This window comes from Molothrus aeneus, chromosome 5, assembly GCF_037042795.1.
Source record: "Molothrus aeneus isolate 106 chromosome 5, BPBGC_Maene_1.0, whole genome shotgun sequence".
Classification (NCBI taxonomy): Eukaryota; Metazoa; Chordata; class Aves; order Passeriformes; family Icteridae; genus Molothrus; species Molothrus aeneus.
This window is the reverse complement of record NC_089650.1, coordinates 30,995,327-31,017,843: the sequence shown is the minus strand read 5'-3', so window position 1 is coordinate 31,017,843 and position 22,517 is coordinate 30,995,327. Positions and strand designations below refer to the sequence as shown.

The 22,517-nt window shown below is 40.2% G+C and overlaps 1 protein-coding gene across 1 annotated transcript; it reads left to right on the top strand.

The window, feature by feature from the left end:
- Nucleotides 1-18,758: 18,758 nt before the first annotated feature.
- On the top strand, nucleotides 18,759-22,517 carry RPS16 (ribosomal protein S16). Its single transcript, XM_066550600.1, has 6 exons — nucleotides 18,759-18,834; nucleotides 18,913-18,968; nucleotides 19,653-19,754; nucleotides 20,459-20,555; nucleotides 22,143-22,190; nucleotides 22,319-22,517. The coding sequence occupies exons 2-6, from the start codon at nucleotides 18,921-18,923 to the stop codon at nucleotides 22,462-22,464; spliced, it is 441 nt and encodes a 146-aa protein (XP_066406697.1). The 5' UTR covers nucleotides 18,759-18,834; nucleotides 18,913-18,920; the 3' UTR covers nucleotides 22,465-22,517.

Sequence of the window (22,517 nt, the reverse complement as noted above, 5' to 3'; positions counted from 1 at the left end):
TGGCACCTCCTGTAATCAAACTTTCCACCAATGTTTAGTCTTGTTTGGGTATCTTTCATTGGCAATACAAAGCTAAAAGTGGAAAGAGAGTTTAACTAGGACACAGCCAGCCAATCTGGCAGTGAATATTTTTCTAAGGATTTTTGTCCATATGAGTTCTGAGCGCAAATGCCAAATGACATTCAGAAGAAAAAAGATTAAGCTGATAAAACTGTGAAGCAGGGCTTCTCCTACTATTTTGGCTGCCTGTGGTACATGAATTACATTATACTTCTTGCTTGATTAAAAGGAAAGGAAGTAAAAGTAAGTACTAACCTTCCTTTTTAATTAAACTGATTAAAAGGGATCATCTGTGTGTTTGTCCTTTCATTTCATATTTCACTAGCCAAATGGATTCTCAAACAGAGCTGTGCTGCAAGATAGAATATCTCTAATGAGGTAGCAACTTTTTTTGCAGGTAGCTACTTAGTTTATCAGGATGCCTTATTGTTAATAGTCTCCTCTGCCCAAGCAGCTGTGCCTGTGATATTAGAACAACATGTTCCCTCCAGGACAGTGTGTGGAGTTATTTCATGTCCAACCAGAGATAAAATGTAAGCTACTCAAAAGGAACTTACAAATCACCCTGTAAAAGGAAACTGTAGAGAGACAAGTTGCTGGTAAGAAGAGAGATGAAAGGGTTATGTTAAGCACTTACTGACCATATTTCTCTTTCACCAAGTGACATTATGTAACCTGTCATGTGCAGAATACTTGCAGTTTCTAAGAGCTGAACAAGCATTGCAGATATGTGCAGAGCAAATATCTGTTTTGAAATGACATGCTAGAAAAACGAAGTCATTTTGCATGGAAGTCAGGATGTAGAGGGAACAGGTGGCAGATACAGATATTTTGGAAAGGAGCATGCAAGAGAATAGATTTAATCTGCATTGTTACAGGGGTCACTGGATATTTCCCTTCCTTATTTACACATATTTACTGAGAAGAGAGTGAGACCACATGGTAATATATTTTTAATCTTAAGTATTCCTGCAGGGCAGGGCTGGACCTGGAGACCGGCTGCAGTGTCACAGGAGCAGGAACTGGCAGTCCCAGGGGATTGAAACAGCATCCTGGCTTATGGGCAGCACAGGGGGAACCCTGAGAAGGGGTCAGGGACCCCTAAAATAAAAAAAAAAATTGTTTGCAATGGGTGCCAAACTTTTAGTTGGCTACATTTAAATGAGGTAATGCCCCATAGCAGATCGAGGCTTATTGTGTCTAAAGAAATTTATCGGGAGACATTCTCACCAGCTGATTTGGAAATCTTACTTTCTTAAGTGCTTGTGCTTTCTTTACCCTAGTCCTCTGTCACTTGGGTGATTTGTGCCAGGCAAATGGTAACCAGGCAGATGTCCCCTGCAGAGAGTTCTCCAGCAAAAAGGCATTAAACACTTTAGATCTTTCCTCCCCTCATCGCAGCAGACCAAAGCTCTCTCGGCCTTCCTCTTACCCTTAGTGCAATTACAGAAGGATTTCCTGTCACTCCTTACAGGCATGGCCTTTCTGCTGCTCCCTCCCTAACTGTGTTTGTCTCCCTTGCTTTTGCAGCCATGCTGGGGTATTTAGTGCTCTCCTTCTGAACCCAGGCGGGTAACAAAGCCTTCCACAGCAGTGGCTTGCACTCCCATCCTCTCATCTCACAACTTGGTTTCCCTCTGACTTTACCTATCACCCTTTGAGGCTGGTGAAATCTGCTTATTTTGAGTACCTATAGCCTCACACTCTTTCTCTTTACAGAAATTAGGGAACTCCAAAACTTCAGAAGTAGCCCAGGCTGTTCCCATCATGATCTCTAAAGTTGTTGAACAGTTAATTCTTGAGTATTATTTTCCCAAGTAGTTAAAGTACTGCATTACTACTCCTGTCCTCTGAATGCAGAAATGTAAAAGCATTCAGAAATAATAAAACCTTAATATCTCTTTATTTTTTTGTGCTGAAACTGTTCCTCACTGATATGTTAGTATATGAAGAGGTTAGAAAAACTTAATTTATTTTTAAAAAATATAAATCACCTCTGATACAATATACTCAGATAAAGATAAACACAACTTTCAGGTCTTGCAGTGTAATTGAGCAATCTGTTGGAAACATGAAAACTGCAGACAGCTTTTAAAGAAGTTGTTTGTAGCTACATTTTGATTCTGTCCAAAACTGCAGAATAATTTAATACCACAGGATCTCATCCATATTGCAATGAAACCAAGAGAGAATTTCTTGTACTCGTTGGTGGATTTTAGCTACAACTGCAAGTATGGAACAAAATGAGATGTTCAATGTTCTAAGTTAAATCTCAATAACCAAAACTGGGGGGAATATTTTTAATTGTTTATAACCATAATAATATTATGCTTAAGATTCCCATGTCCTATTTTATTTGCTTTATAAGAAGCAGAGTGTTCTTAAAAAGCCTCACGTGCAGGGATTTTGCAAAATTCAGACTATCTAAAATATCCCTCTAAACCACAAATAGTAGTGTTTTAGCATTTGCTTTATTTAGCTTCACTGCCTTTTTGAGTAATCCATACTACTTTAAAAGCTTAACAAACAAATAAAAAATTATGATAGTCAACAAAATACCAAACTATTGGTGTAAACAAACCTGTACAAGCATAGTTCAGATGTAGGAAAAGATGAAATACAATCCAGGAAGTAGTGGATAGTATGTCTAAACTATTTTTCTCTCTTCATGGGCAAGGCAGAAAACCACAAAAGATGTTTAAAAGAGAAGATAAAGTGGTAGTTTAATCTCCTGCTCTTCATTTTCTTGGCAGAAAAAGGATTACAATCAAAACATGGACTGATATCGCCAGAACAGCAAAATTGGGGTGAATATTTTTAAGTGCAAAAGCACACTTTTCATAATGACTAATTGGATGAAAAAGAAACGACATCAGTATTTTTATGAAAGGAAGACATTTGACATCACAACACCGAGTGGAAGTGAAAGTTGTTTCTAATTTGCCATAAACTGTTTGCATCTGTAGATGTGCAGTGGGAGGATATGCAGTAAATATTTTCAGATTTTTGCTTGTTTCTTTTTGGGAGCACTTTGCAGATGAAACTTGCACCATTCTCATCAAAGATAAGGCAGATTATGGCCCTGGGATGCTGTACAAAACCATTTTTCCATTATTGGAAAGAGACACAGCATTTTTAAAAGACAAAGTGACAGGCTGATAAGGGTTTTGTTCAGAAATCACAGAGCAATGAAGCATGTCAGAGAGGTGTGTTTATTTCAACGGGTCTCGATTTAAAGCAGAGGGAAGCTGGGGCTGAGCAGCCCGGCACCTATTCCTGTGGGACACGACAGTGCCTGCTGGGTGTTGGCATTCCAGCAGCTCTTGCTCCCGGACAAAAGGAGCTTTCACTTAAACTGAGAGGTATTGAGTAACCAGCCCCTGCACAACACAACAAACCAAACACAACTGTCTCAGCAAGGCTCTATTAAAGCATGGGAAATTTGCCATGGCCCCATGATTTTTCATTTTAATTGGAATAAGAAAGATTTCATCAACAATTACAGAGCACAGCAGCAAGAAATCTATGTTTTTCTTTAGCAGCAGTTATTGTGCAAATAGACGAAGAGCTAAGGTAGGAACAAAACTCCTTTTCAGTGTAAGCAGGTATCTAATCTGCAGAAGAAAATAAAATATAGAATCAAGATCTTTCAGATACAAAATACACTGAAGAAGCAAAATCATGCCTTTTCCACAGCCCTAATATGGCTACAGCCAGTCTTCCTTACTTCTTACGAATTCCTCCGCTAGTGCTGCAGCAACTTCTCCCTGCTCCTTGGCATATTTGAACAAGGGTTTTCAAAGAGTCATTCTTTGACTTTCCCAGGTGCTGCTCATTTAGAGTTTCATTTTATAGGCAGTAAGTCCAGTAGGGGTCAATGAGGACCACAAGCATTAAAAAACAGAATGTAGCTTAGGATGCCTTGTTATAGACTTAGAATTTTCACTATGTGAAACTAAGCATTTAAATATTATGCCTCAAAGGTGGTATAGGAAGCCATAATAATTAATTTTAAAGTTATAATTTTAATTAATACATATCATAGCCTACCAGCTATGTTTTCCAATGTCTCACAGCCTTTGTGAAAATGACACACTGTTAAGCAGAAGAGCACAAGACTCAGAGCAGGTTAACTTGGTTCAAACAGGATTTTGCTGCCCAAAAGACTATTAATGATCCACTGTTTCCTAAACTAAAGGTCACTATTCCATCCTCTGAATGCATACTCATTTCAGAACAGGCAGTGTAAGATTTGGGACCTGGGCATCAGTGTGCAATACAAACCTATGTCTGGAAGACAGGTGTCCACTTTAGGACACAAGGAGATGCATGTATCTCTAAAGATAATCTAAAAAATACCTAGCAGATATTCATCTAGAAATGCCTGAAATGATTAAAAGCCAAATTAAATAAAAATTTACGACTGTGCCACTGCAATCCAAATGTGAATATTGTAAGCAGTGGTAGGAATGTCCTGGAAGTAAGCAAGAGATACTGGCCAGCTCCTGTGTGGTAACACCACATGGATCAAATTTTTTCACATTCGAAAGATGCATATGGAAAAGGTATGATGGGGACCTACAAAAAAACCCCTTGGTTGGGATTAAAAAGGTGAATAGAATTATTTCTTACAATAAGGGTGATGAATTAAATTAAATTAGCAGAGAACAAACTGGAAACAAATAGATTAATTCCTTTTTTAAAATGCAGAATTAATTGAAGACTTTGGACTTAAAAGTTCAAAAGAGCTAAGAAAAATAGGTGAGATAAAATTATGGAATGCAGGTCCAATGCTGCCTATTAAACAGGACAATCCAAGTGCAGTTTATATGGGAGGAAGAGTTAATTGCTATTTTTTTGTTGCTGTTTCCTATTGTTGGAAATAGCATTCTGAGATGTTTCATTAGCTGTACACGAGTTTAAAATAAGAAGTTAAATATATTGATTGAAACCACTATGGAAAGAGCATGTTTTTATTCTCATTACAGTTAAGAGTACTGATACCACACAGCTGATGAGCTATTTTGAGTGATGAACCATGCCTATTTTGTCATCCCATACCCTTTCCTGTTGTAGCAAAACAAAAAGTTCTAATTCTCAAAGCTGAACTTATTGCCTAATCCACATTAATAGTGAAAAACACAATCAAGACTAATTTGATGAAACAAAGGGTTTTTGATTAAATATTATGCAGAAACACCAAACAAATTAAACACGCTATTTCCTAGAGTTGCATTCCTCTCTAGTCCTGGTAGAGATTGAATTTGAGTGTGCAATATATCATGTTTAAATCACTTCTTTTAATAATTTCATAAAAAATACACAGAGACTGGAAAATAGTAGGCTAAAGGGTAGGACACTGACAGTGGCTGTCATGGGTTTGCTAAGCAGGAAAGCAGGAAATTGCCAGATCTCCCTTCTTTCACATTTCTCCCATGCACAAGGGACAGAGAAGAGGTATCTTTTTCCCATGGAAAAAAACCCCAGCAAAACAACTTAAATTCTAAACTACCTCCTACACTTTCCTGAGAGTTAAAACCCTAGCTGCATATTGACCAGCTCTTGGCTCCTCACAGTTACCCAGTGTCAACTCTGAAATCTGCAGCACATTAAGAAAGCACAAGCTGAGGACAGCCCAAAGTAAAGTGAATTAAAATTAAGACAAATATTGCAGAGAATATAATTCCCTTTTTATTCAGTGCTTTGACAGAGTTTCCATTCTGAGATGCCAGAAGAACAGAGGAAAAAAGTGGAAGAATCAGGGAGAAGTCATGTTAAAATCAAATCAAGGAAAAAATCAAAGGCTCAAAATAAGGAGTGCACCTTATTTTGAGCCTTTACGATCTTCTCTACAAGAGGCAACTCTGCAAACAGCATGCAAGTATAAAGTGCAGTTTGAGAAAAAAAAAAACAACAAACGAATAAAAGAAAGAATATATCACATCAGTCAATCTCTATTTCAGGAAGTGATGCAAGCAAAAGTCTGCAGCAAAGTGGGCCTCCCAGAAATACCCTGCCACCCACAGCATTGTGTAACCTTCCTTTGGTGTGAAACACGGCTGGGCTCAGCTCCTGCTAGCAGCAGTTAGCTGCAGCCCTTGCAACCTTGCTGAAAGTTAGAGAAACAACAAACAACTGCTGTCATTCCCTCCGCTGCAAAAGTGCGTCTGATTAAACTCCTCTTACAAAGCCCTACAATAGCAGAAATGAGTCCTGCAGTTTCTGATGGGAAAACTGCCTGCTCCACATCCCACCAGAGGGAATGGAAATGCTAGTTTGCTTGAGAGCTGTTCATGTTTTGGATCTTGCCTCTTTTTGGAGCTCTTAGCCTTCAACTTTATTGTCTGTGATTTTTTCCCATTTCTCTCATTTTCTCCCCCATCAGCTAATTTTCTTTATTTCTTTCTACTTACAGTTTCCAAAACTGAACAAACAAGGAAAATACATGGTCAGGTAACAAAACTCAACACCTGACAATAACATTTAGGCAAAACTTATGCAACAATTACAGCTGAAAAATTACTATACCACATCATTTTTAATTTGGCTGCCACCAGAGTAAGTCTTGCATACAGAATATCCCACTGCACTACATCAAACCTGATACTTTCTAAGCGTATCTACATGGACTATTTCCTGGCAGAGTAATGGCTGCCTTAAAACTATTGACTAAGCAAAGTAGGACTAGAAGAGAGCACATTATTTGACATAATCTACCCTGCTCTCAGGATATTTGGTTGGATTTTTTTCTCCCCTATTCCTTTGAGGCTACAACTTCCCACCGCTGCTGCAGCAACGGTTCATCTGCTATTGCTTTCTTTCTTTCTGAGCAGGGCTGGTGGCAGGAAGCCACAATTGCTCCTTGTGTTTATCTCTCCCCATCTCGCAGCCCTGACAGAGTGAGTCTATTTGGATAGCAAGAAGCTGTGGTAACTAAGCAGCCACAAAATTTAAAAGGGACATTTCCAGCTACTTGCACTCCTAAGAGTAAGTGCAAAGCAAGTCTTTTATAATAGAATATTTTTTTAATGTGAATGGAATGAGAAAAACAAATAGCAGGTTTTGTGTGGGTGCTTTACTTACATAATCTTAAACTAAATCTTCCTGCTTAAGAATAAAAAGCTCTTCATCCTAGAGATGGCTTTTGCTGACAAACATTAGCAATAACGTCATATTCCAGTTACAATCTCTATGTATTTCATCTTTAGCCTTTCTGTGAGGAGTTCAGAGCCATGCACAGCCATGCACAGCTCCTTCTTTCTTTAGAATGTAGCTCCCATTTCCTGAGGGAATCAAACAGCCAGACCCACTTAACTCCTTCCTGGAATATTTAACATCCTGTGTCTGGAAGAACTGTTTCAACCAAACAGTTAGAGAAAACATTTGAAGGGGTAGGTCTAAAATGCAAGCTTCAAGCCCAGACCTCAGCTTTGCCAAAGAGGTAGTGCTCAGATCTAGGACTTTGGTTCAAGGTCAGCCAGTGAGTCAGGAGTAGACTCAGAGCACATACTGGAATCAGCAATGCTCCTGGTCCTGCCTCTTGTGCCTGGACTGCCCCTTTTGTTTTTGTATAGAAAATAACAACTGCAATGCTCTCCAAGAAAGACTAACAGAATGGTGATGAGACTGCTAGCAGTAGTTATTCTTCTAGATGGGTCACTAGAATTAAAGAAAAATTTTTTCATCAGTGGTGTTCCTGAAAAGTAAGATTTGATCCTATAAACATCACCACAGATTTCATGTCTTCTGTATTCACGCACAGTCCAAGGGTTTGATGAGATCAGGGTGCAATTTTTACATCTCAAGCACTATTCTCTTTAGTGGACTTCCATTATAGACAATGAAAAGCACATTTTAAAGAATGGGCTATGCCTGCATTTTTGCAATGGTAAACTCTGCCTAATCTCTGCACATGCCTGTCCTCTGGACACCCTGCTGCCAGCACAGCCCTGCTGGACCTGACGTGATGCTCAGTGCCTCTGCATGGGGTGAGGGCTCGTTTGAGGAGGTTTGTGCTTCCTTAGTTTTTCCAAATGATGGGCAAGATTTCCCAGTGCACTCTGCCTGCCTTTTACTGCTTCAGGGATTCAGAGTGATCATAAAGTTTAATTGCTCAATTAAGAAGGCTTTACAGTTGCTCTGTGTTGTTGGAGTGCCACAAAGCAGATTGAGCAAACTAGTGAAGCTGGATCATAACTGTGTTAAAACCAAGACACACATATTTGTGTGTGTGTGTGTTTGTGTGTGCGAGAAAAACATTAAATACATTTTTCTAAATACAGAAGTAGGTATAGATTGTACAGGAAGGCACATGTTTCGGTGTTGTGGAGTGAGTTACAAGCAAGAACCCTAAATCCCCCAATATCTCTTTACGGGATGGCAGAGGGAGCCCTCAGTGTGCAAGTCAAGCTGGCACAGCCAGGGTTCTGTTTGGGCTGCAAGATGGAGGGGAAACACAACAGCTGAGGCTTCCTTCCTTCTCCCGGGGCAGCAGAAATAACCTGCTGTGAACGAAGCACAGGAAAAGGAAAAAAAAAGATGCACACAAGCATCTATGACAATTTGCCAATGGAGGAATCTAAACTCTCATGGGGAGTGCAATTCAGTGAAGGTGGCTGTAGGTGAGGGCTCAGACCAGCTCAGCTTCTCATTGTCTGCTTGACCTTTACCAGCTCCCTTTGGCAGCCCCACAGGTTCTGTCCCCACCCACCATTGACAGGTTCCTGTTTCTTTTCAAGTCTCTTGGTTGTGGGTGACGCTGGATGCACATGCCTAAGGAGTGCACAGCAAACACTTTAGGGTGGTGGAGGCCTCTAGAGACAATTTCACAACAAATTCTTTGGTTATCCTAATGCCAGCAGGCATCTCAGTAAAAGTGGTTTCGTGTTCAAGAAAGATGCCTGCTTACTTCCAGGTTAATAATTTTTCTTTTTTTTTTTTTTTTTTTTATTAACAAAGCAGTTTGCTGACAAAATAAACTATTGACTAAAGCAGTGCTGCTCAAACTGTCAGCTATGGCTACTGTCGGAGCCATGCAACAATTCAAAAGGGCTGTAGCTCACAAAGAGTTAATCAAACCACAATACTTTTACACTAAACTGTCAACAGTTCAAGCCAGTAAGTATTTCTTTTGGTAAGTGGGTGTTGTGGAGGGCTTGCAGGATTTTCAGAAACAGACAAATCAAAAAGTAAGCCACGCTTAGAAAACCAAAATAATATAAAAGTGGGAAATGGACAATAACACCAGCCCCCAGCTCAGACCTGATAGGATGGTGCCCATTTGGTGAGACACTGCCTGTGTGGGGGTCATGCTCAGCTCCTGACTCCTTCCACCTCAAGGAGCTACTCCAGTCCTCCTGCTCCCTGACAAAGTCACATTGAAAACCATTGCTTTTGGGATGCACGTCAAAGCTTGTAGCAATATTTTTTTCAAGCATTATGTTTGAGTCTGTGACAGTAGTACAAATCAGCTGATTTCTAGTTGTTCTTTAGTACAGATAAGTAGTGACAGATTTGAGTTAATACAAACACACTTCACTGTAGCTTTTCCACTAGGTTTGAGGTGCAGGTCTTGCTTGGTGGTGATGGAAAAGCCACAGAACATCAGCATTCACCCCCATGGCAGCTGGCATTAGCGCCAACCCAGTGTGTTCCTGCTCTCCATACCACAAGGACGCTCACAGCTACTTTGGGCTGCACACTAGCCAGCTTTGCCCTCCCCATCTCCTGCCACCCACACACACTTACATCAGCACTGAGTCTGTTCCAGGCTGCTTGTCACAACCCTCTGACAAAGCAAAGAGAGGCAAAGGGATAAAGGGTTCAGAGAGAATTAGCGAGGAGGGAAGAGATGGAAGGAATACATATGGGGAGTGGAATATGCTTAAATAGATCATTGACTACAGTTTTCAGTTGTGCTGAGGAAGCCTTCAGTATCAAGCATTCTACAGGACTCCAAACAGATGACAGAAGTTGCAAAGGTCACTTTAAGAGAACTGATTTCAAATCTAGATCAGATTAGAACAACTGGAGGTCTGATCACTAGATGGTTATGCATGAGTCACATGTGAAATCATTAATTGCTCCTTATAGTGTAACTCGAATGAAACCCTCTGCCCAGCCTTTCCTCTGGAGAGTTAATGCAGGAATAGCTGAAAAAAATGCATTTTTTGATATTCAATTTTCATTCTCAGAACATCCCATAAAGTAGTTGTTTCTTTTGGACATTTGGGAAAGAATAACTGCATACATTCTTTAGAGTAGTGTTATGTTGTTTGGACAAGAGCTACCTATTGAACAGTTGTCACATCATAGCTCAGGGACACATGCCAACAAATTTGAAATCCAAACTCGCAAACATTAACAGGAACATGAAGAATTTAGATAAAATATGCATTTCAACCTCTAAGCAGGCAAGCCTGCACTGACATTGCTCTATATAAAGCAAGATTTCTGTTGCTACGGTTTCCAAATGGCCTCATTGTGAGCAATCAATAAAGGCACTGAATGAAATTGTTAAATTAAAACTGCAGCTCCTGATGCTGAAGGCAAGGACTCTGTGCATGTTCAGTCACAACTATAGGTTAGTTTGTTTAAGTCTTTGTATTCAGAGGATTTGATCACTGCATAGAGCAAATTCATGCATGCACAGCCTGAGATCACACAGAGATGATCGCTTTTTCTTTTTGCACAAATGATGGTTTGACTTTTGAGCTGTTGAAAGGCAAATGTGTCAAGATCATGACATACAACTAACTGCAGTGTATTTTGTTCAAAATTATAAATTTCTGTATCGCATTTTAGTATTTTATTAAAGCACTATTAATATTATTTCTGTTACATATGAACTATATGAATAAAATTTCAAAAAATAATACAATACAGAAAATTTCAAGTTTTCTACAATTTTAGTGAAAAAGGTATAAACACTAAGTACAGTCAAATTGAACATCAACAAATCTGAAACTGAATGCTGTCTATGGATAAAAAAGTATTTCTATCAGCTCGATATGAGGAGGCAAAACCATATAATTATCATTAAAGATCATTCGGGATGACAGAAGATTGTGAAAAATGATGGTTTTGGTTTACTTATCTAAAATGCTGCTGACCATGGAATGGAATTACATGGTAGAGATTATATGGGACCTTCTTTTCAAAATACTTTAACTCTTAAAATAAACAACTAGCAACTGAGTCCAGAGTGCATAATAAACAGAATTGAAGAGCTTTTAACTCCAATCTTAAAAAAAAAAGGAAAAGTGCTTATTTAAGAACAACTAAGAATAACAGTTCAGAGCCTCTTTAAATCAAATGGAATACATTTTTTAAACCTTTAATATCCTGATGTATTTGTCCCAAGCACAACCCTGGTGTGTCTGTGAGATACTTGACCTGTTTCCTTTCAAACCCCTCAAAATAATGGAATTGGCAAAACAGAAAGGTTTGCTCCCCTTGATACAGGCAGCATGCTAGATGGAAAATAAATGTTCCAAAGATTTCCAATGATAATCAACAGAAGTCACAATTACAAAAGGATGAGGTACTTTAAAAAGCTTAACTTTCAATTAGACATAAACTATGAATCTATGTCATTCTGCAAACAGAATTCTGGATCCTAAGTTTCCTAAAGGCAGAGGTTTTGTATTCCCTTGAGATTTAGGCATCTACATCTCATATATATTTTAAACATTTTTAAAATCTGGCATTCATTTCCAATCTAACTGCTGATTTTTGTGTGGTATAAAATCACCAGAATTTGTATTTCTGTACTTACCTTACTCCAAACTCCTTCATTTGACAAGACTTTGCAAGCCAGCATCAACCGTGTCTTTCATGTGTAAAACTAGATGCACCAACCATAAAATCACAGAAACATCTGTGTCAGAAAGGACTTTTAAGATCATCAAGTCCAACTATAAACCCAGTACTGCCAAACCCAACACTAAAACATTTCCCAAGTACCACATCTATACCTCTTCTAAACACCTCCAGGGATATTGACTCTGCCACTTCCCTGGGCAGCCTCTTCCAGTGTCCAACCACCCTCTGGGTGAAAAACCTTCTAATATCCAACCTAAACCTCCCCTGGCACAACTTCAGGTCATTCCTTCAGTTACTGAAAGAACAATGGACTACTGGATGAATGTTCATACTATGTGTATGAATGTTCCAGTCAATCATCATAGGACATATATATAATTATTTTACTTTGTGTGTGAAACCTTCTCTAGAAGAACAAAGTACCTTACAAAATGTGAACTTTGTCTTCATAAATAAAAGCATCTGGTTTGCTGTCTAACCATCTGGCTTGTCTAAAGTTTATAGTCTCCTGAGTGTTATTCACAGGCCCACATATGAGCAAGCCTCCACAGACATTTTTATTCAGTAAAAGCTTTCCCAAGCCCCTCATTTTTTCTATCTGTTTTTGATCTTGTAAAAAAATGTCACTTTAATACGTGTGTTGTAATACTGCATGTGTTTGTGTTTCTGTGAACTGTGCAGATCTCCTAGTGTGTAGATATTATGGGCTACATTCTCTTGGGAACAGTGGAGGAATGAATTACAGAAGAATCATTTGGAGATATCAGACTCTACGACTTCTTCTCTGCGGTCTCTGAACAAAGGCTAGGTGAGGATGGATAGATTACTTTAAAATGCATCGACTGTTAACATGTAACAAGGCATTGAGAATTGTTTCAGTTCAAGAGCTACAGCTGCTAATTGGTAACAACCACTTTGTCAATCCTACACCAGACAGGTATTCAGCTGTGTTTGACAATTCCATGATTCCTGACAGCATGCAGCATCCAGATAAGCTAGCTGTGTTCAGCTCTGTGTGAATAAAATGTGTTATTATTTTCCCTTAATTCTACAAGCTGAACAGTCACTATGTTTCTGCCTGCTCTCTCTGTTTCATAAACACAAGATTTTCCATCCAGAGCCCTTAGAAAGCCTTGCCAAAAGGGTTCATTCTCCTTTAGAGTTCAGCTGCTCCAGTTTCTGAAGAAAATGTCTCAGTTCTCTGGTAGGTCAATAAGTACACAACAGTTCACGAGCTCTGATACTTCTGCCTAATCTGCTCTCTTACCACAGGCAATGGAAAATGTTTCACTTGAAACAACAAACATTCAAAATCAGAAATAGAAATTACCTCAGTAGATATTAATATAACTTCACAGAAGCCTATCTCTTTCTGCTCTAAACTATGACTGATGTTTCAGCAAAGTAAATGTGTGCATATTTAAGGCTTTTTCTGTAGTCAATAACAATGATTGCAACTCTTTATCTATTAGAAGTCAGCAACTTTCTGCATATATTACGTCACATGTGTGATTTAAAGAGAAGTACAGACCTATGGATCATGGAGTGCAGTACTGTATTTGCAATCTGAACATAATTAAGCCAACTGGAGCAAAAAGCTTGTATTTTAAGTGTGAAATAGGTGTCTATTTCTACAGTGACTCGTCCTCATATTTCTTTAATATAAGAACGTAGAAAGGATCCAACTACTCTGCAGAAGTTAAGACCCAGGACTTCTCTTTCTGCAGAAGAGTTGAGAGAGGGCAGCTGGATCCCACTGGACCCTGCTGTGTTTAGTTTCTAAAAATGGGAACTAAACTGAGAAGCAGCCTCCAGGGGCAGCAAAATACAGCAGGAAGCTTGGAGATGCCGTTCTGTTCCAAAAAAATAAATTGTTTCATGTACGTGATTCTATTTACTTCTTTGCTTGTTAGTGTAGCTTGGGGGTACTGGGCTCTTGCCAGCGCAGCTTCTTGCAGCTTTGATTCCTGTTGACATACAAAAGTGTGAGTGTGTGAGCTCACGCACACATACTTAAATGCAGCTTCTGTGAGTGCAGAGGAGAAGAGTTTTAATTCTAATTTGCTGTCATAGATTTCACTAAAGCCTTGTCTGCTGCAAGAGAGATCCACTATATATTCCAAGTCTAAATCCTAGATCATTCAATTTTAGTCTCTATCATATAGACAGATTCTAAAATGAGCCATAACTTTCCATCTGGAAAGTTAGTGTGTTAACTGATTATACAGACTTCCAGCCATTGTAAATAGGATTCTGTTGCAAATTTAAGTCACAACCTTTTTCAGATTTCAGCAACCAGTCAGGTAACAGAACTAAAACAATGAGCCTTAATCTTTGGATGTTCAGATACAAGATGGGCTTTGTATTTCTATTGTTTATTGTACTGAAAGACCTAGCCTATTCATTCAAAATGAAAGTCAAGACAATCATTAATTGTGATTTTTCCCAAGGAGCAATGCTAAGCCTGGTCCTAAGATAACTATTGTATAGCTAATTATTTACATGCATTGAATTTCAGTGTGAATGAGCCTATCACTGTGTCAATTTCTACATTACAAACCATCTCATGTTCTCAATCTCAATGCAACATTAACATTTTTAACCTGCAAATGGGAGACAATATTCACACCAATCAGGATAACTCACATCCTTATGTTCCAGAGCTTATGCTACAGAGCTTCATTTGAGGAGGATAATTAACCAAATTTTTTGCTTTAGATTTTAAATATATTTTTAAGAAAAAAATATTTATTGCTATGAAAATCTTGTGTGATCCATATTTGTTTTCAGAACATATTTCCAAGAGCTGGGAAGATTTGTTTTCTGGCATGCATCAAACATTTTTCCATTGGCCACAGCATTCTTGCACTAATTGAGTTTAGAAAACTCTTCAGCTGCTGCCTGGATTAATACAATCCGTGAAAAGCAAGCCTCAGAAATAATGGGATCCATTAGCTAATTACACTTTATCATCAAACATGCATCAGTTGCAAACTGTAATATGAGAACTATATTCTGCTATCCCAGACCTTTCAGATTATAAAATCTGCCATCAAAAAGGGATGTCAGTATCTTCTTTCCTGAAATACTTCATACTTTATAGTGAAGGAATCCACTAATTTTCAAAAGATACAAAGCTGTACAAGACCAACACTGCCTTCTGAAGAGATGATTTTGCTGTCTGAAGTAAAAACTTCAGAGAATTTGCTTTATCATGCACGAAATCCGAACAAATCTGTTCCCTAATTAAAATTATCCACTCTGCTAAAAAACCACACAAAATCCTACAATCAATTGCAAATTTGGACATTTTGGTAGAAGGTGTGGATATTTTGAAATGTGATTATGGACTATGTAGAAGAATGTTTCTATGTATTTCCCCTAAATGTTCTTTTACTTTCACAGTAATTTTATTTCCTATGACAATATATATAGAAGTAACTGATTGTATTCTGCCATAGCTCTTACCTTTCTATTAATGTTTTAGATAATACATGAGGAAGACAATCTCACTATTTCTCCCATTATTTTTCCACTGAGAGCATTTTCTCTCCTTTTTAAACAGGAGGAAATTTAGAGGCACATTACAGCTGGCCTTGTTAACATATTGACCTTGACTCTTTGTTGCCTTACACTCTTGGCAGCTACAGAATTCCGTGCTAAGTGGAAGCTAAAACGCCGTCCTCTGAATGTTTACCTTCTGAACTTACATGTGAATTTCATTTCAAACAGCTCAAGATCTGAGCAGAGAACCAACATCATGATTTCACGTGGAAGTCCAGTTACTTGCTGTTTTATATTCCAAACTACATAAAATCCCAGAAAAAATAAACCCCATGCAAGCACATAAGTCACAAAAATCTTCAATATATTTGACTCCTGTGTTGCCAAATAAAGTGCGAGCATTCAAGTAACAAATATGTTCAAATTTAAAATTCATGGGTTGCACTGCATCAGCCTGACAGTGTTGGTGGGCAGTGGACTGACACAGGTTTTGTACTGCAGGTTTTGGACTGCAGTGTGGTATTATGCTCCACACTGGCAAATTTCCAAAGAAAGATTCATTGCTGCTCTTCTCAGCCCAGCTCACTGGCTCTGCTCGGCTCACCTCTGTCCACCTCCTGCCATTCCCTTCCAGCCCTCCTCCCTGTGGAGCCATGTTATATACACAAGGTTTGTGCTCCTGTCACAAAGTGAATAAACAACTGGAGATGCTGTCAGGGACATTCCTTACAGTGCTACATCCTGCTGCCATACCTCACTGTTCCCAGAAAACTGAGAGAGAGCATCACTGCATGTGGCTGGTCTGTGGGAGATGAGCAGGTCACAGCAGCACCTGACAGCATAGCCTGCAATGAGGTCAAAGCAGCCCCAGGAGGAGGGCAGCTAGTGAGACTCTCAATCCCTCAAAGCCTCACTAAATGCCCACATAAAAGATTTAGTAGTTGTAAGAATCTTGTTGCTACAAAGATACACAACACATCATCTGTGTACAATTAGTAGAATGACTGTGAAATAAAGTACTTAGATTTCTGTAAAATCCAAATAGTTTTCCTTCTATTAGGAAACAATAAAATGCCCTATATATAGATGAGTACAATCCTGCCAGCTTTCTCTGAGATGCTCTTTCTGCTAAGAATGGTTTACCAGCAAACATGCCTTAATTTCTCTGGGTCTGACTATTCCCTGTAGGAATCCTTACACTGGTGCAAAATCAGGTTAGCAAAAAAAAAGAAAAAAAAAAAAAGCCACCAAACAAATGCCTTACATTCCACAGGTGCAATTATTTCACAAATAAAAAGGAAGTGAACACAACATTTTGTAGGTGATGCTTGCAGATTCTTACCATGTATTCATTTTAAAATCTGAGATACTTTAACATTTTAAAGTACTCTGTGCTCAGTAAAACTAAATAAGGATATTGTTGGTGCTGGGACGTTTTGTAGACATCTAGTGTCTTACCTGAGGGGTTTATTTTCCATTCTGATATCTTTTTTTTTTTTTCCCTTGTTTTGTGCTATTCGTGTTCCAATTAACACTTACAATGTTACACAGCCTACAACCTCTTAGCTCTTATTCCTGTTTTTATGCTAGAAAGCAAAAGGGAGCAAGCAGCACAAAGCCTTTAACCTTGTTTTCCAGGCCAACTTATCACTATATGTTGGTTATTGTGTTCTTTTGCTAATAGAAGGCAGAAAGATAGATGTATGTAGGCATATCCCTGGCTTTCACACAGCCTCCTATACAATGATTGTTTTCAGTTTTAGGAAGAGCGCGCAGCAGATGAACACTCAAATGAGGATGAATTTTAAAGGACCTAAGAAAGCATGCTCCCAAAATGTAAGTTTTATACATGTTAAAATTACCTATTTAATGGTATACTTCATATTAAAACACAGGTTTTCAGTAGCAGACCTTAGATAATGCCCACACAGGAAATAGATTTAGAGTTGCTTTCTTTTTCTTTAGACGTTCCCTGGACACCCAGCAAAACTGAATTACTAATGGCTCACCTTTGGGTTGATCATAAGTATTAGCTGAACCTTTTTTAACTGGGTTAATTAGGTATTATGTTTTCTCTTTTTCACCTAAATAAAGGTTTTATAATGTCTTAATATTCCAGCTCCTGCAGCTGCTTTCATTGCGCAAGTTAAAGATCTCTCTGGTGCCCAGCCACCTGTTTTCAGCAAACATGTAAAACCTGTCTTGGCTCTGAAATGTCCACTTGTCCTCAAGAACTAACTGAAACTGGCCATTCCCCTTCCTCCCATGATAGGAAAAGGCTGGATGAACTGCATAAACACTGTTCCTTAGGAAACAGCCTTAAAGAAATAAATCACTGTTTGGATCACATGTTAAAGCTTTGTACAACTGAGGGTTTGAGATGTGCTAAATCTTACACGTTCTGCACAGTTCTATTCACTTGAACAGAACTAATCACTCCAATTGCATAAAGCTAAGTGCTTGTTTAAATCCTCACATGACTGATGACTAATGTTCAGTATTTAAAATCCTGTCCAAAGACAAAGGAACTGATTGTTTAATTTGAGCAGTCAACTTTCTAATCATCATAGTAATTTAAATCTCTATCATTAAAAATGTCTAAGAAGCGTGACCTCGCTTCATCAACAGATTCTCCTTTTGTCCTTCTAGACAATTTTGCATACTATATACTACTGTATTAGAAGTAAAATATTTTCAGTCTGAAAGTGACTTAAACTCCATGCTTTATGACAGATATTAAAAAGAAATAAACGGAGATGGAAGATAAATTTGATGGGGTTCCCTGAGTGCACTAAATCTAGAGAACTCTGAGTAGATTTTAAATATAACCATCACTAAGTATTTAAGTGGGCATGAGGCAGTTTCTGAATATGTGTCAGTGCGCAGTGCTAGACGCGAGTACAGGGCTTACTGCTTCATCTTCTCCAGCTTACCAGAGTTCAAAATTATAAAGGCCATGGAGTTTGTATTGTTGCATCTCTAGGAAGTTCAAAGAGTGACTGTGAGCCTTTCGGGCATGGCAGCATTTTGCTCTCCTTATATCAGAAGCCCACCTGGGTTCTGCTTTGTGACAGGGGCCCAGCACAGCGCCCTGCGGTGTCAGCAGCGGAGCGGGCCCCTGGCGGGTGCCCAGGCTCTCCGCGCCCAGGCTCTCCGCGCCCAGGCTCTCCGCGCCCAGGCTCTCCGCGCCCAGGCTCTCCGCGCCCAGGCTCTCCGCGCCCAGGCTCTCTCTCAGTGTGCGGTTCCCGCCGCGCCTGCCGCGGTCATGCCGAGCTCGGGCGGGGCCTGCCCGCCGCGGGGCCGCAAAGCGCGCCAGCCGGGGCGGAGCCGGCCGTGCTCTCTGTCGCGCTGCCGGAAGCGATGGCGTTGTGCTTTGCGGCGCGGCGCCCCTGATCTGAGGCCCGGAAGCCCCGTACGGCCTTTCCGTGGAGCCGCCGCCAAGGACGGGTGAGTGTTGGGGCGCTCCGGCCGCGCTCGCCCGCGTCCCCGCCCGCCCGCGCTCACGCCGCTCCCTCTCTCTTGCAGGAACAGCCATGCCGGCCAAGGGTCCCCTGCAGAGCGTCCAGGTCTTCGGACGAAAGGTGAGGCGCGGGGTGGCGGCCTGCACCATCTGCTCCTCGCTGCCGGGCTGGCCCGCGCCTTTGGGCCGTTCGCGCTCGGGGGTCTGGGCCGCAGCTCCTCGCCGGGGCCGTGCGGCGGGGCTCGGCCGCGGGAGGGCCGGCGGGCGGGGGGAGTCCCGCCGCGCAGCCCACGTGTCCCGCTCCGGGGCCGTGGCAGCGCGCCGTGGGCCTGTGGGGAAGGCTTTGCTCCCTTGGCGGGTGCGTCTGGGCGGCCTCTCACCGGAGTCTAACGGGGTGGCCGCCGCTGTCGCCCCGATCCACAGCGGCCTCGCTCACCATTGCCGGTATCTGAGGGGCACGTTGTGACGGGAAGGTAAAGTTCGCCCTGTTGGATGGAATGCAGCGTCTCGAATGATTCACGGTACCAATCTCTTGAGAGAAAACGAGCCACAAAACTACATTGTTGTCGAACGGAAGGCTCTTATCTTCGTGTACAATTAAGTCTTGTAACTATAAATCAAACACTGAAACTTTTATTAAGATTCTGTTTTAACACTGTGATAATACCTGGAGGTGTAGGGAGAGATACTGTTTAGTGCATAGTGTTAGTCTGGGGCATAAGACTAGGACTGCTCGATTGTTGAAATTGAAATGCTGCTTGTGGAAAAATAAAACGCTGTGCTAATACACCTTTGGATTTTTTAGAAAACTGCAACGGCTGTTGCCCACTGCAAGAGAGGGAATGGCCTCATTAAAGTTAATGGAAGACCTCTGGAAATGATCGAGCCCAGAACTCTGCAGTATAAAGTAAGCATCCACCCAGCCTCTGCTCTGCATCCCTTTTTATACATTTCATTGCTTCACACTGGAGACAAGTGCCTTGTCCTACTGAAAGTACCAAATTTTTGGTTGCTTACCTGAAATACGAATGCTGTTAGGAAAATTCAGTAAACTGCACTTCTGTGATGGCGGGGTTTTGCTTAACAGGTTTCACTTAATGTGAAGTATTTTTTGCACTTCCTATCTACTTTCTGAACTAAAATGGGTGACTTAAAGCCCTCATTTTAAAAAGGTTATTTAGAACTTTATACAGTAGCTGCTGAACAATGCTAACAGAATCTGAAACTGTTTAGATAACTGTAAAGTATAATAAATTGTGAAGAAAACTACCTGCAGACTACTTCAGGTCTTCAGTTTTAATGAGCTTGACTTACTTTTGTATGTAGTTATGGCATTTTAGCTAGACTGTTCTCTTGTTCTTAATCCTCATTTACATGTGCTTTGCTACTAAGATGTTTGAAACTTAAATAAACCAAAGACTTCAGTAAATATGTCTTATGACAGTACTAGTAGATGTCAGAGAACTCTGCAGGAGGTGTACTTGACCTGGGTGTGTGCTTTTAAAATCAAGGCTCCATTTTTCAGAAGATTCAATGACATCACATTTGGTAAAGCCACTACAAGCTCTGATCCTCGTTACAAATGAATTTTCTTTGTGCTTTGTTTCCCAGCTGCTTGAACCTGTCCTCCTCCTGGGGAAGGAACGGTTTGCTGGTGTTGACATCAGAGTCCGTGTGAAGGGTGGTGGCCACGTAGCACAGATCTATGGTAAGGTTTTGGGTGGGATCTCTGGGGTGGGCTGGAGCAGGTAAAGCCACTGTGATGAGTTGACACTGGCTGGGTGCCCAGTGCCCACCAAGCTGCTCTATCACTCCTCTCCTTATCTTGATGAGGAGAGGGGAGAAAGTAAGATGGAAAAACCTTGTGGGTCAACATGAATGCAGATTAATAAAGTAAAAGTAAAGGCTGTGCACTGAAGCAAGGGAAAACTAAGGGCTTCCATCAGCAGGCAATGTTCAACCACTTCCCAGGAAGTGGGGCCTCAATACCTGTAGCAGTTGCTCTTCCTTTGGTTTTACTGCTGAGCAGAGATCCTCTGGCATGGAATATCCCTTCTGGTCAGTTTGGATATCAGTGGTCCTGGCTATGTTACCTCAAGATCTTGCCCACTCCTAGCCCAATGGTGATGGAGATATCTTGTAGGCACAGCCTTGATGCTGTGCAAGCGCTGCTTGGCTGTAGCCAGAACACAAACCAGATGAGACCTGTCACAGGAAAATCATCTCAGCCAGACCCAATGCAGCCCAATGCAACATATTTAAGAGGCTTAAGTTTGGAACAGTGACTTGCCAAACTTTTCTTTCTCCACTGTGCAAATGTAGTTGATTATATTTTTATGTGCAAAGCTGCAACAGAATGAGCTGAGTGAAGTAAAGTGAAGTTTTGATGAAATGCACGGAAGCTACCTTTACATTGTGAATTGACAGGATAATTTAAAGGCAGCTAAGCACAAGGATTTTAGGAGGGGTTTAGCATTAGAAATTATATCCTTAGTTATATATTTCTATGTTGCTCAGAAACGTCTTTACAGTATGAGCAAAGCTAGGCAGTTTTCTCCTTGCAGGGAAGACTGGGAGTATATTTACATTAGCTGTTCTTAGAGTTCATCTTTACAAAAGATAAATTTGTTCTGCTCTTAATTTGAATGTAGTTAGTGAAGTGGAGCTGAGGCTGCATAAAAAACAGGCGAATTTCAGGCCTAAACTTGATACCATGTGTTTTTCAGAACATTCATGTTTTCATCAAAATCCTGGTGTTAATATTTTCACAGATAAGTGTAACAGCATCCTGACAGTTTCTCCCATTCTCCTGGTTTGAGTTCTGATTACTGTTACTGAGCTAGTTTGTTTGTATTGCCATGTTCTAGCACTCAGACCATCCTCTTGGCCCTTTTGCATCCTTGGTCTTCCAACACACAATCAATTTTGTTTTTGTTGAAAAATATAGACATTTCAGAGAACTGTATTTCTAAGATTTTGAAAGTTGACTGCTTGTAGATAGAAGATGAACCTACATTAGTACTCAGGAGAGAAGGTGATCTGACAGCCCTTGTGCAATTTCTTGGCTAGCTGGCAGCTGTCAAATCGACAAATGAACTGTGGGTGGCCTCCTGGCACAGATTTCTTAAGATTTGCCAAAGTAAGGGTCACGTGGACTACGTGGGAGGGGATATTAAGGAGAGAAAGGACAATTTGGCAATGAACAAAATAGCACATTTCTCAGATAACTGGCACTTTGTGTTTAGATTTTAAATAGATTTGCAATCGTTACTGATCTTTTATTTTTGTTTAACAGCTATCCGTCAAGCTATTTCCAAAGCTTTGGTGGCTTACTATCAAAAATGTAAGTAACTTTGATTGTTTTATTAGCTTTAAGTGGAAGTGTATGGCTTTTGGTTGTTTTGTTGCAAAAAGAATTTGTTCCATGTGAAACTGCTTAAACTAAAGATTTTTTTTTTCTTTTTTGAACAGATGTTGATGAAGCTTCCAAGAAAGAGATCAAGGATATTCTAATCCAGTATGATAGGACTCTGCTTGTTGCAGATCCTCGCCGTTGTGAATCCAAGAAATTTGGAGGACCTGGTGCTCGTGCACGCTACCAGAAGTCTTACCGTTAAAATTGGTCTCTAGTCATATGGCAGTCAATAAACAGAAAGAATTTGATAATTTT

What these genes read in the sequence shown, in the direction of transcription:
- RPS16 (XM_066550600.1), top strand. Translation starts at nt 18,921, where the DNA reads ATGCCGGCCAAGGGTCCCCTGCAGAGCGTCCAGGTCTTCGGACGAAAG. An exon ending in CCAGAACTCTGCAGTATAAA is followed by an intron (nt 19,755 to 20,458) that starts GTAAGCATCCAC and finishes TTTGTTTCCCAG; the next exon opens with CTGCTTGAACCTGTCCTCCT. An exon ending in GGTGGCTTACTATCAAAAAT is followed by an intron (nt 22,191 to 22,318) that starts GTAAGTAACTTT and finishes TTTTTTGAACAG; the next exon opens with ATGTTGATGAAGCTTCCAAG.